General features: G+C 33.8%; 3 protein-coding genes across 3 annotated transcripts; 2 read left to right on the top strand and 1 right to left on the bottom strand.

The window, feature by feature from the left end:
* Nucleotides 1-346: 346 nt before the first annotated feature.
* LOTGIDRAFT_239462 (hypothetical protein) lies at nt 347-3,870 on the top strand (the record flags this gene model as incomplete). The annotated part of the gene is made up of 8 exons (XM_009056119.1): nt 347-386; nt 812-1,011; nt 1,370-1,598; nt 2,004-2,121; nt 2,332-2,472; nt 2,809-2,876; nt 3,043-3,137; nt 3,458-3,870. The coding sequence occupies 8 exons, from the start codon at nt 347-349 to the stop codon at nt 3,629-3,631; spliced, it is 1,065 nt and encodes a 354-aa protein (XP_009054367.1). The 3' UTR covers nt 3,632-3,870.
* A 1,519-nt stretch (nt 3,871-5,389) lies between these two features.
* Nucleotides 5,390-5,908, top strand: LOTGIDRAFT_175260 (hypothetical protein; the record flags this gene model as incomplete). The annotated part of the gene is made up of 1 exon (XM_009056118.1): nt 5,390-5,908. One exon carries the CDS (start codon nt 5,390-5,392, stop codon nt 5,906-5,908), a length of 519 nt encoding a protein of 172 aa, XP_009054366.1.
* A 203-nt stretch (nt 5,909-6,111) lies between these two features.
* On the bottom strand, nt 6,112-11,803 carry LOTGIDRAFT_175259 (hypothetical protein; the record flags this gene model as incomplete). The annotated part of the gene is made up of 15 exons (XM_009056117.1): nt 6,112-6,185; nt 6,222-6,273; nt 6,725-6,847; nt 7,261-7,390; nt 7,596-7,754; nt 8,083-8,188; nt 8,549-8,586; nt 8,899-9,041; nt 9,338-9,421; nt 9,619-9,694; nt 10,116-10,375; nt 10,812-10,886; nt 11,069-11,265; nt 11,553-11,637; nt 11,786-11,803. The coding sequence occupies 15 exons, from the start codon at nt 11,801-11,803 to the stop codon at nt 6,112-6,114; spliced, it is 1,620 nt and encodes a 539-aa protein (XP_009054365.1).
* Nucleotides 11,804-12,188: the final 385 nt, after the last annotated feature.

Raw genomic sequence — 12,188 nt, 5'->3', positions numbered from 1 at the left:
ACATCAGCATGTATTTTATTCCGCATCAAGAAAATGATTGAAAACTGTTATAGGCCCCTGTGTATACTGTCCATTCTTACGAACATGTTGAAATAAAATTATTTGAAAAACCATTCTTATGATACTTCAATAAAGATTTCTAATGAGTTTTTTAGTAGTAAAATGCTACCAGATAATCCTTTATCGAAATTGTAGTACTGGAATTCCAGTTTCGAACAAACCGTGAAATTGCCTAATGATAGGCCAAGCACACGGTCGTTTATGAACGTGATCACGTTGGATTGGTCGATTTTGTTACAAAATAAGGACGATTTTACCCGGAAGTAGAGTAAGTAGCATTCAAAACATGGCGTCTTTTTGCGATTTGCTGTCAACTGGATTGATTGGTTTGTCTAATTATTCATTAGGTTACCCGACTTAAGATACAATATTAATGTGGGACCAAGAAATAGGTTAACATTATCAATTTAATGCCAAAAAATATGTATGGACATTTTGTATTGGGCGCAGAATGACGAAGTTTGTAAATAACATTTGACTTGGGACACGCCCCCTTATTCGTCAAGATGCCATGTCAATTAAAAAAAATGATCTAGCACCAGCATAGGCCTACATCTTAGCAGGCAATTCCATGAGTATGTTATCTACTTTGAAAATGATTTTGTTGTTGATTTCTGCGGTAACGTTTTAACCTGGACATTTGATACAATGACTACATGTTGAGAGGAGCATATGCCTACTATAATTTAAACTATGCTGTTTTGGCTATCTGGCAACAGATATAACAAAAAGCCCATTTTACTGTTTTCAGAGAAAGATGAAAGTGGAGATGTTTTATGGACTTGGTCCTACCCATCAGTTAGCAGTCAGCAAAGGGATTTCTTTATTCACAAGTCTGGACTAGAGAAAGATTCTACACATCAAGTTCAGTTTATTTACAGTCGATGGCAACATTCTTGGTTTTACATTCTCAGTACAGCCTTAGATGATGTTGATACACCTTTAGATAAAGTGAGTGTGTGCTGTCACAAAAGATCAAAAGATTCATCCATAGGTCTATTATATTCCACCTTAGGCCTACACTTTTCACATTTCCATAGAATAAGCTTATGTGAGTAATTTGACAACATTGTTGTCATGTTTTTCGCAAAAGCTTTGGATATCCAGCACTCAATCAGAAAAAATAATTTTTTCATCAATAAGGTGATTTGAGTCGTGGCAGTGGCATCGTTGATGATTCAGAATATGTCAACATAAGTTCCCTTATTGAGCCACCCTATGGCAACTTATAAGACAGTTGTAAAATTGTAACTGTTTACTGATATTTTAAGTCCATTAAAACTACAAATTTTGTTTTTATACTATAAAGGTAAACGTAGTGTCACTAGTTTTAGTTACTAAAGACTTTAATCCTGAGAGATATGAAACGTTATGTAAATTATTTTCACAACTATATATACAAACTGGAAATCCAGCTAAAATCTTAGAGAATTACCTGTCAGTTATGACCAGAGGTGTTTGCGTAAATGGAGAAAATGGTAAATTTAGCTTAAAAGAGTTTGATACCAAACAGGCTTATGGTAAAAGCCAAGTCAGAAGTAAGTGGCCTTTATATTATTTATATTAACACTATTTATCTCTTTTAAAGCCCTTGATATAATTCAGAATTATAATCCAGTGTCTGATTCTCATGCATACCTAACTGGAGGGACAAAAATTAAGAACTAAGAACTTATTTATGACAACATAAACTGAAAATAAAAAAAAAAAACTAAGGGCCATATGCAGCGCTCATATTTTACCTAAACTTTGACTAAAGTTATACTTAACTTGAACTTTAGGTATGCACCAGTCGATCTTTACTAAAGTCCTGCTTAAATTTGACTATCAAATGTAGAAAATGAAAGCCTTAATCCTAACTTTGTAGAGTTCGACTTTAGTCAAAGTAAGAGAGCTGCATACGGCCCTAAGTATTCGTTAAAGAATGTTCTTTTCATTTTTAGCTGTGATAGAAACATTTGGTGTAGAAACAATATTAATATATACAGCCTTAATGTTAAAAAAGAGAATAGTAGTTTATGGTCCAGCACATTCCTTAATTGATTTATTAGCATTCACTAGGTGAGCAGCCCCCCTTTCTTAGCATTTATGTTTTTGTTCAAAACACTTTCATATTTTGTAATCAAAACCCAAAGTCAAGTATTGTTCCATATTAGTGCAGAATTTCAAGTACTTTACTAACTTTTCTCACTTAGTTGTTAGTTGAGTGCATAGTTTGATGATATTATACGCTTTAATATTGGTACTGGAAATTGAGACCTTTTCTTGCAGGGCACTACCCTCCTTAGTGTGGCATCGACAGAACTGGGAAATACTTTACCCCTTTTTAGAATTAAGAGATGAAGAAATAAATTTTATCAAGTCTTCTAGTCATTATATTGCTGGCTTTGTAGAAGCTTCTGTTGAGGGAAGGTAAATATATTTTTTTTTATTTTTTAAATAAATGTCCTTTCTCATTTTATCCTACACATTCAGCTGGTAGAGTCAATGACAATGTTATGAAATAAAGTAATGTTTCACTTCTATATTTTCTGTACCTTATTGGGTTACTGATGATGGGCAACTCCATACAGTGGTCAATGAGAGAAACTTTGTCAGAACAGTGGCATTAGACTTGTCTGTTTTGATTTCCAATTATTGATGGTTCTTGTAATGTGCACAGTCAAGATTTATTGTCCCATCTGACACTTTTTTTGAATTGAGACTCTCATATCTATTTCACTGACAGAGTGTTTTCTTATTTTGTAGAAATGATCTATATGATGTATTTGTAAATATGAGTTCTGGTCAAATTACTGTTGCTCCACAAGCAAAAGGTAGCATTTTAAAATTTTGTGGGCAGAAATCACATAACTTTAAGTGAAATTGAGAGGGAAAAAAGTTTCATGCTAATTTTTATGATTTATTCAAAATTACTAGTGAAAATAAAGAAATGCATGGTTTCTAAGTTATTTGTAAAAACTGACATATATATTATTACAGAGGCTCTAGCTATGGGTAAATTACATAAAGACATTGCTATGGTAATGGTCAAATCTACAGAAGATGACAATAATACAAATCAAGATATTATAAAGGTAAGTAATAGGTTCATATTCTTTAAATTTTCGATTGTGATCATATACATGGATAAAAGCATAGTCATTGTATATATTTAGACAAGGATGTTTTGTATTTAGCAATCAATCTTTTTCTTTAGATATCATGTGATATAAGGTTATGCTATGACAGTAATACTACCATATCAAATTCGGGGAAACCTGGATGGCTATTTATGTTACTTAATTAACTGACCAAATGCCATCCCAGTCAGATGATAAAATGCCTTTTAAAAAAATACCTGCCAAGTGACCAGTGACCAACAAATCAACTTAAAATTTCTCCCTTTATTTTTCAGGAGATTGCTAATAAAACTAAAGAGTTATTAAACAATTTAAAATCATTGTGTATTGAAGACGAAGAACACAAATCTTATATCACATTAGAAAGTTTACGTGAAAGAAAAATGCCTCCTGCTACAGAAAACTTTTTATTTAGTTTAGCAGCTTGTGAAGGCATGGTTAAATTATAGTGTATCAAGTCCTAAATTCCACTATATAAATCTGAACTGGTATTTTATATTATGAACTTGTAAAAATTATGGTTAAACTATAGTGTAAATTGAATTTAGAAATGAGCTGAAAAAATTGATAGGACAGAGCCTTAGAACATCAACTGGGGAACTGAACAATTCTACTTGCCCCACTGACCTAGGCTTCAATATCAAGTTATTGTATTTAATGTATATATCTGTTATTAAATAATATTGTTAAATTGTAGCATTATTTTTCCTAAAGGGATTGTAAAGAGCAAATGGAAACATAACTACTATGCTATCAGGGACACTGATGTATCAATTTGTACCATTGCAATTTTCAGTTAGACGTTCGAGGTTAAGGCAATTCCCTAAAAAGTAATCATTTGATGACGTCGCACATCACCAAATATGCTTGTATCACAAAGGCACTTCGTGATATCACTTAGTTTAAGTGTAATTGCAGGAGCAGCAGACTTCTGATTGAATATAAGAATAATGAAAATTGATGCCTCTGTGTCCCCGATAGCATAGTAATGTCCTCCTTACCTTATTGCAATCCCTTTTAAAGTGACTTCCTATATGGCAAATTTTTAATGCAAAATCATGGAATGGCATGTGTAATGCTGCCTTTTGACCATCAGCTTTTGACTGTTTTTAATATAAACTTCATACATGTATAAATTTGTATTATTTTGCATTGAGATGTAGACGCTTTGTGCTTGGTTCATTTGATGACTATTAAGTGAAGTTTCTTCAAAGGTTGTGGTATGTAATATTTTTTGGTATTTTATATACCAGTCTTGATGGGGAAGTGAGTTATCTTTTCAAGGTATACATTTGAATTTTGCCCACGTTAAATCTACCTGGGATAACTAAAGGGACAGTGCACTCTTCACAAGTAAGCATGTTAAGCTTACCAAAGGCGCAGAGTGAATTGCCCCTCCGAAAAAGAAGATGGTTAAAAGCAATAAAATATATATTTGAGATATTCAGATCAATACTTTATTACATTTCTTCAAAATTTATTACATATTGTTAATAATGTGAACTCTCCAAAATAGATGCCGAATTAAATAATTAAAACCAGTTGCAAATGGGTTATATTCCAGAATATATACACATCACATTTAGCTTTCATTATAAGCCCCTTTGATGTGTGTTTTGATTACGTCATACATAGAGAAAAGCTGGACATTGTAGTGTTTGGAAACTGTGTTTGAAGTGTTTTACAACTCTGAAATAATTTTAGCAAAAACTTCTGTAAATCCAAAATTGCCCAAAGTCTCATCAATCTACAAAGTTCCATTGAAAGTGACATAAAACTCTTAGATATCAATAGGAAAAGGTGATAACAAACTCATAATCCGTTCATTGTGAATTTTCACCATTGGGAGATATCATTAAGACACAGAGACCTTTTAAAAACAGATGTAAATTTTAGATTCTTTTCTGAAAAAGACATTTTTGACATAAAGCAGCAAATGTCTGCGACTACAACTTATTACAACAGGTTACATTACTTACAGTCTGTATCGAAATAACCAAAAAAGTAAAATTTATATATGTTCCAGGCATATATTACATTTCTGTTTCACCTGTACAATAGATTTTTTTGTTGTTATTTTGATAACCTCATGTTAATTATATTTGTATGTATTCAGTTATAGTATTTACAGTTACTGTTAAAATGCAAAAGGGAAACAAAAGCTAAATGTTGTCAATCTTGCTGATTTTAGTCTACACCATCTACAAATGTTGGAACATGTCACTTGCGCAGGTGTAGGAGAAATTGTAACCGAAGTTGTTTGGGAAGTTATAGGTGATGTTGTAGGGGAGGTTGCTGGTGATGTTGTAGGGGAAGTTGTTGGTGATATCGAAGGAGAGGTTGTTGGTGATAAGATACGGACAGTTGTTGGTGATGCTGTAGGTGAGGTTGTTTGTGATGTTGTAGGGGACGTAGATGGTGATATTGTCGGAGAAGTTGATGGTGATATTGTCGGAGAAGTTGTTGGTGATATTGTCGGAGAAGTTGTTGGTGATGTTGTCGGAGAAGTTGTTTGTGATATAATAGGTAAGGTTGTTGGTGATGCTGTAGGCGAGGTTGTCTGTGATGTTGTTGGGGAAGTCGATGGTGATGTTGTCGGGGAAGTCAATGGTGATGTTATGGCTGATGCAAGAGGTGAGGTTGCTGGGGATGTTGTCGGAGAGTTTACTGGAGATGTTGTTGGTGAACAGGTTTCACAACAATCAGTGAATTGTGCTGTACTGTAAGTTGAACAATCAGCTGAATTGCAGGAGGCCACAGGACTATCGCCTTGGGGGCAATCGACTACAAAGGAAAACCAACGTAACATGTATGTTTGTGTACATCATGGGTTAAAAGGGCATAAGAATCCATGACATCAAACGGAAACTAAAAATTTGAGAAGCATGAACAAAAAACATATAAAATTGTTTGTTGGGTCTTGTTAAGTCTACATTCTTATTTTCAAAAGAGGTGCAGTGATGGAAAACATCGCACACATTGATATGACATATGTGATGCACACTGAAATGAGGTAATATTAGTTGTGCGGATACTTACTTGCTGTTTGCGGTGCAGAAGCAGCAGCTACACACTCACCCTTTTCACACCACTGAAAAATACATCAAATCATGTCAGTCATTAACGACTCCATACACAGAAACAATGATTTCATTTACAGAATCCATGAGGCAAAGCCTGGCATGTGTTCGCATTTAAAAAGTCGGAACTGATAACTTCACAAATAGCAGTTATGTTAGATTTAATGATACTATAACAAGCAGCGAAATGGTCATGTATTAACCACGAATGACCATCCACGTTTCCCTCAAAAAGTTGTAGCTTTATTGGTTATCGAAAAATCAATGATCAATTTCAATCCGATCCGAGATTTTATCAATCTCAATGATCAAATCTCATCAGAATCGATCGAAAACTCGAACTCATCCGAGATTTATCTAATTGATTTAGAAGGGGCAGTTATGAATTGTATTCATTGGTGGTTATTGGATTGTCTAAAGGCAATCATTGCATACAGAATAAAATAAATTAAAAACGCTTACCTGTCCACTGCCACAAGAAGTAAAATCCATGGATCCGATGTATTCACAGTCTGCATTTTGTGGATTGTAACAATACAATCTGTTACACATTGATGGAAATCCCAATTCTGTCCTTTGTCTGTTCTGCAATAACAAGAGAACAAGTTATACTTAGATTCATTATCGTCAAAGAAATGGATCCATCAAATTTGTGCAATCGAAATTTGAATCTAATATAAAACAAAGTCATTTAAAATTCCTACCCATATTTACAAGTTTCATGTTACAAAATTTTACGTCTGAAAATTAAATCATATGCTGCCAACCAGGGAAAAACACTCAACTTTAGATCGATTCCACACAGCACTTAACAGTATAATCAGACCGTGAGATATGCTATTGCCTGAGAAGGTGCAAGTACTAATACTGACTTATTGGGGTTTTAGTTCGAAAGTGTGCCGAAACTAAAACAAAATCTAATAAAAGATAATCTGAATGTTGGCCCACATTTTAGTAATGGAATATAATCAAAAATAAATAAAAATATTGTTACTTACTCTACAGAAATAAGAACTAGATGAGGAGAAAGCTAAACGACACTGTTCATCGGCATCAATATATTGACCAGCTACTTCAGTTGTTGATGGTGATGTTATACCGTTATCATCAGTTGTCAAACATTGATTCCTGTTCAAATCAAAGAATGAAGATTGAACTTGGAGCAGAGAACACTAAATCTATTATGAGTTGGCTTATGTTAAGCAAATGTTATCTTCCTGCATGGTGGTTCAGGCAGTCCCTATGGTAGTTGAGTCACTGTTATGCATAAGACGAACTTGCGTCTATGGTATTGGCATTGATAAATAATAATGGCCAATTGGATCACACTTACGTTTGTTCAGTATAGTATACTATATACACAGATGAACAGTATGAGAAGAACCAGGGGTTAGATCCCTGAGTACCAATTGGAATGAATGCAAATGCCGCCATTACATAGTAGTCATTATTTGAACATTCTCGAAAATCACCGTCATGATATGCTGCTAAGCTGAAAAAGGACATATTTCAGTATTGTATAAATGCAACATTCAATAAGGACACATGATGCAAATGACTTGATTTATAAGAGACAAAGAATGCTTAAAGGGATCGTGTTACGGTAGATTGCAGACCTAATGCTAAGGCTATTGCTACTACTGACTAGTTAATCGCATATTTAAAAAAGGTCATACAGCTTCTCTGAGTAGAAGCCCCACTGTGTTAACGGAGAAACATGATAGATGCATATATCTCTTCTAATATAGTAGATTGAGATAGTCAAGAAACATTTATTATTGAGTCATTCTGATATCAGATATCTTTTTGATTTGGCATACCTGTGACCTAGTTCATGGGTAGCAGTAGAGGTTGTTCCACCAGAATAAAAGTCTTCAACAATCGACGTTCCTAAATTTCTACACACACCATTTAACCATGCTACGCCTTGAATGATAAATCGTGATCATATAAGCAACGCGTACATTTCGAATTGGCAACTTTCCAAGTCAATATCCCCAGAAAAAAAGTATTAGACTGAATATATGAGCAAGTTAAAATGAGTTTGTTAAAAGAAATCCCTGTCTCCTTTTGTACACCGATGTATCAAATACCATTTTAAAGTTATAATTATATAGTTTTGTATACATGAGTAATACTTGATTTATTAACTTCATTTCTTAGGACTTCATTTTTTTAAAAATAGTCTGATTTTCAAAATTTCAAAGTAAATCGGTGCATCCTTCCACTTAAAAATTAGCCTATTTGAAATTGTTATGAATATATATACACTGAAGGAAATCTTACCAATTACTGATGTAGATGTGCCGGATGCCAACTGATCACTGAAAACAAAATAATATAAAAATATTTGAATATTGTTATTTACATAGAAACATGACCATGTATATATCTATAACATGCTTAAATCAAAGGCATTATTGATCTTCAAGAGACAAAAATGTCAATGAGGAACTGGAGATCGTACTAGAGATATGTTATGGTGTGCACTGGTTAACAACCATTACATTTGTCAGTCTCTAATTGATAAACCCGAAGGGTAAAAATTGTGAGCCTATTGCAGCATTATTAATAACGTCTTCACAAATTTGGAAAAGGCAAAAACACAACAAGATAACAATGAATTGAAGTCTTACTTTGTAAACCACATAGCATGATCGTGTTTGGGTAAAGTGTCTTTGTTGAGGTTAACCCAATCAGTGAATGCATCTAAAGCTGGATCAAATTGTACCAAACCATTATTTTGATTATCTCTGTAGAACGGTACGTCGTTTATCGTCTGGATATATATAATATGTGACATTATTGGATAATAGCGAAAGCTACCAGATTCAATTTGTCGGAAGCAATGAGAGATAGGGGTACTATATAAGTAAAGGTCGTACACCTTTCTATGGGTCTTTCCTTATTTCATCTTGTTGTCAATGAAATATTTATTATGATTTAATCTGTAATGCATCATTGTACATTGTTTTCATTAGTTGCAGAAAAGAAAGCCATTTAATTTCCCAATCATATGACTGAAACTCTCTCTGGTGCTTATTTTTTACGTTTACGTGACTCTAGTATACTTACTGCAGGTATAACAATGCCGCTACCTTCTACAACATACGATACATCAGGATAAAACAGAGATATACTTTGGTATCTTTCAGTCATCTTAAAAAAAGAAAACACATAGTTATGAATAATATGGTACAACTTGTTTGCTCGTTACTGCCAAGCTACCAGGTTGTCAATTAGCATAGTGTTTAAAAGAACCGAGTCAAGGGTCGAGTGGTTTTTTTCACTAGTTGTCTTAGTAAGAATCACAGAAACCTTCCTCCACAAAAGTTTTCTATAGTTTTTGGACTTACCCCAAGAATTATTAATGCATAATATGTCTTTAATTCAGCATCAGCTATGGCTAGATCACCGTTTCTAGCAATAAACCTGAAATAATTATATACCATACAGAAATACTACCAAGGTAATATTACTAAACGGATGTCACTAGGCAGATACAGTGACATCACAGGAGACACCCGATATAACACTTATGATTGTGGAGCGAGGATTAAAGGTGTGGACCTAGGCGCTTAAAGCTAATTTATAGGTTGCAGAATAATCTAAGTGACAGTCCTGTCCACCAGCAAAGTCATCGACCCATTGGTTTGTATAACATACACTAAAAAAAAGTATATTATCCTTGTGGAATAAAAAATGATGGCTAATTGGCAAACTAAACCGCAGAGTGGAATTAGTTGTTAGCATGTTCTGTCTCACTGCTGTCATCTCATACAAAATATATTTAAATACAGTTCATCTCGGTATATGTTTGGACTAATATAATTCCTTGAAGGAGATCACTTACTTGTTTCTAACAGATGTATCAGTAATTATCAACAGTTCAGTGACATATTGAGTCACCTGTCTTTTACTTCGGTTTCTACGTCCTTTCCTTAATCTACGAGCAGCCTTACGGACAGAGATCTTGGGCTTTAGATTATTAGATTTATCTGCATTTCGATAATCTTTTCCATAGCTAATAGGTCCAACTGCAAACAGATTATGGCGTCCTCCACCGAGAGATGTGACTTGAAGATTTTGGTTGTTTACAACCACTTCTCCTTCCTAAAAAATAATTTTTGAAAATCAATACCTTATTGGCTATGTGGATTCTCTGAAAAAGTGGCCGAGTGGCATGAGCTACCATAAATGCCAAGTTGATAAATTCAAAAAATAATCTACATGTTGCCATGGATGTCATGCTGGGCATAAGTGTTTATATAAAACAAGCTAAAATATATGCTGAGTTGCGTATTGCGCCATCTTGGCGTTGCCTTTGAAAATCCTGAAAAACGGCCATGCATGTAATAACCATGTTGACGCCTTTATGCTCCATGTGGTCGATATCATCTCAATGTAAATCCAACTTTACAAATGCTTTCTCCATACAAATAATAAAGTACCCGTTTTATTTAACTGTGTGATTCTTCCAATGTGAAAAAGCCATTGAAAGCACATAACACGGAATGTAATGTAATGGATTAAAACATAAATGTCTTACCACATCATAATAACCACCTTTCTCTGATACCATAACAGCTTTTCCTGTATCATAACTTATATACACACCATGTTTCTACAAAATCGATTATTGATAACTGTTTTGGCGAAAGCAATAGCACTTTTTGATATAATTTTAAAAGAAAATTGCTCAGAACGTATTCATCTTCAGTGCGCAGAACATCTTGCTGCGGTGATTTAAGTTTGATCAATAAGTTTTTTTTATTACTTTCAATATATATAGAAATTTAGTCATACCTGGTAGTCGGGTATATATACCCTTTCAACGGTACCATTTGTTAGCATATAAGTAGGTATATCCAATTTCGGTGCCCTTTTTAAACGTAATTTGATATCCGTTTTGTGCGACTTGATGTCAAAGAACATTGTATGAGGCATCTGAGTTGATCTTTTCGATCTGGAAACCGGTCCATCGTGGCTAATGTAAACCGTATCTGTAACAATACAAACATACAACCCAAGCTTAACACCCATAGTAAGATGTGAAAGATATTGACAACATTACCTTCCAAATATGAATATACAGTTTTAATCATACGAAGTATCGAGCAGAAGGGACATTGGCATTATTCTGTAATCAGATTGATCCAACACCCCGCAATCTGATTCTAATCTCGCTATTACGTTTGCAATGATTGTATAGTATGAAAAACAGTCGGCGGCGGTTGAGATCCGTCATATTATCGTAATATAAATTGTTATATCGTCAGAATTCACTTACCGTAGTGGACATCTTCCGTCCTTTCAGTAACAGCTTGTCTTCCCTGAACTGTAACATGTAGTGTGGCAACACTCATAAGAAATATCTGTAATTATAACAGAATAATCACAAAATTTGTATACATAACAATAACTAACAGCAGCTTATGTTAATAATATTGAGATTCATCTTTCGAAATATATATTTTAATAGGAGCATGTTATTTTGACGGTTATACTGCAATAAAAACCTACCTTTATTCCGAACATCATGTTGACTTGAGAGTCGATCAGCTTTGTTTGTCAAATCCAAAACTGATTCTACAATAGCCAATGTACACTGAAGGTATTATATACCTAATTTTGGGATCTTATCTGATTTAGATAATTCTCTTTTGCATCAACAAAGCCAAAGATCCTCTGATACAATCAATGCAATGTAAATAAAAAAAATAAATACTTAAATTTCTATCAATAATTCATCAAAAGTAGCTTACCATAGCATATTAAAGAGATATTTTATCATTTTTCCTGACCCTCAGATCCGACTATTAGATAAGTTGATAAATCGAATAATAGGTCAATAATTGGTCGAGCAAATAATTTGGCTAGCGGCATTTTATGCATTGAAATAATCAAACATAAATAAACATCATTA

The sequence above is a fragment of the Lottia gigantea genome (genome assembly GCF_000327385.1).
Source record: "Lottia gigantea unplaced genomic scaffold LOTGIsca_260, whole genome shotgun sequence".
Taxonomy (NCBI): Eukaryota; Metazoa; Mollusca; class Gastropoda; family Lottiidae; genus Lottia; species Lottia gigantea.
This window is presented reverse-complemented; position numbering and strand designations above follow the sequence as displayed.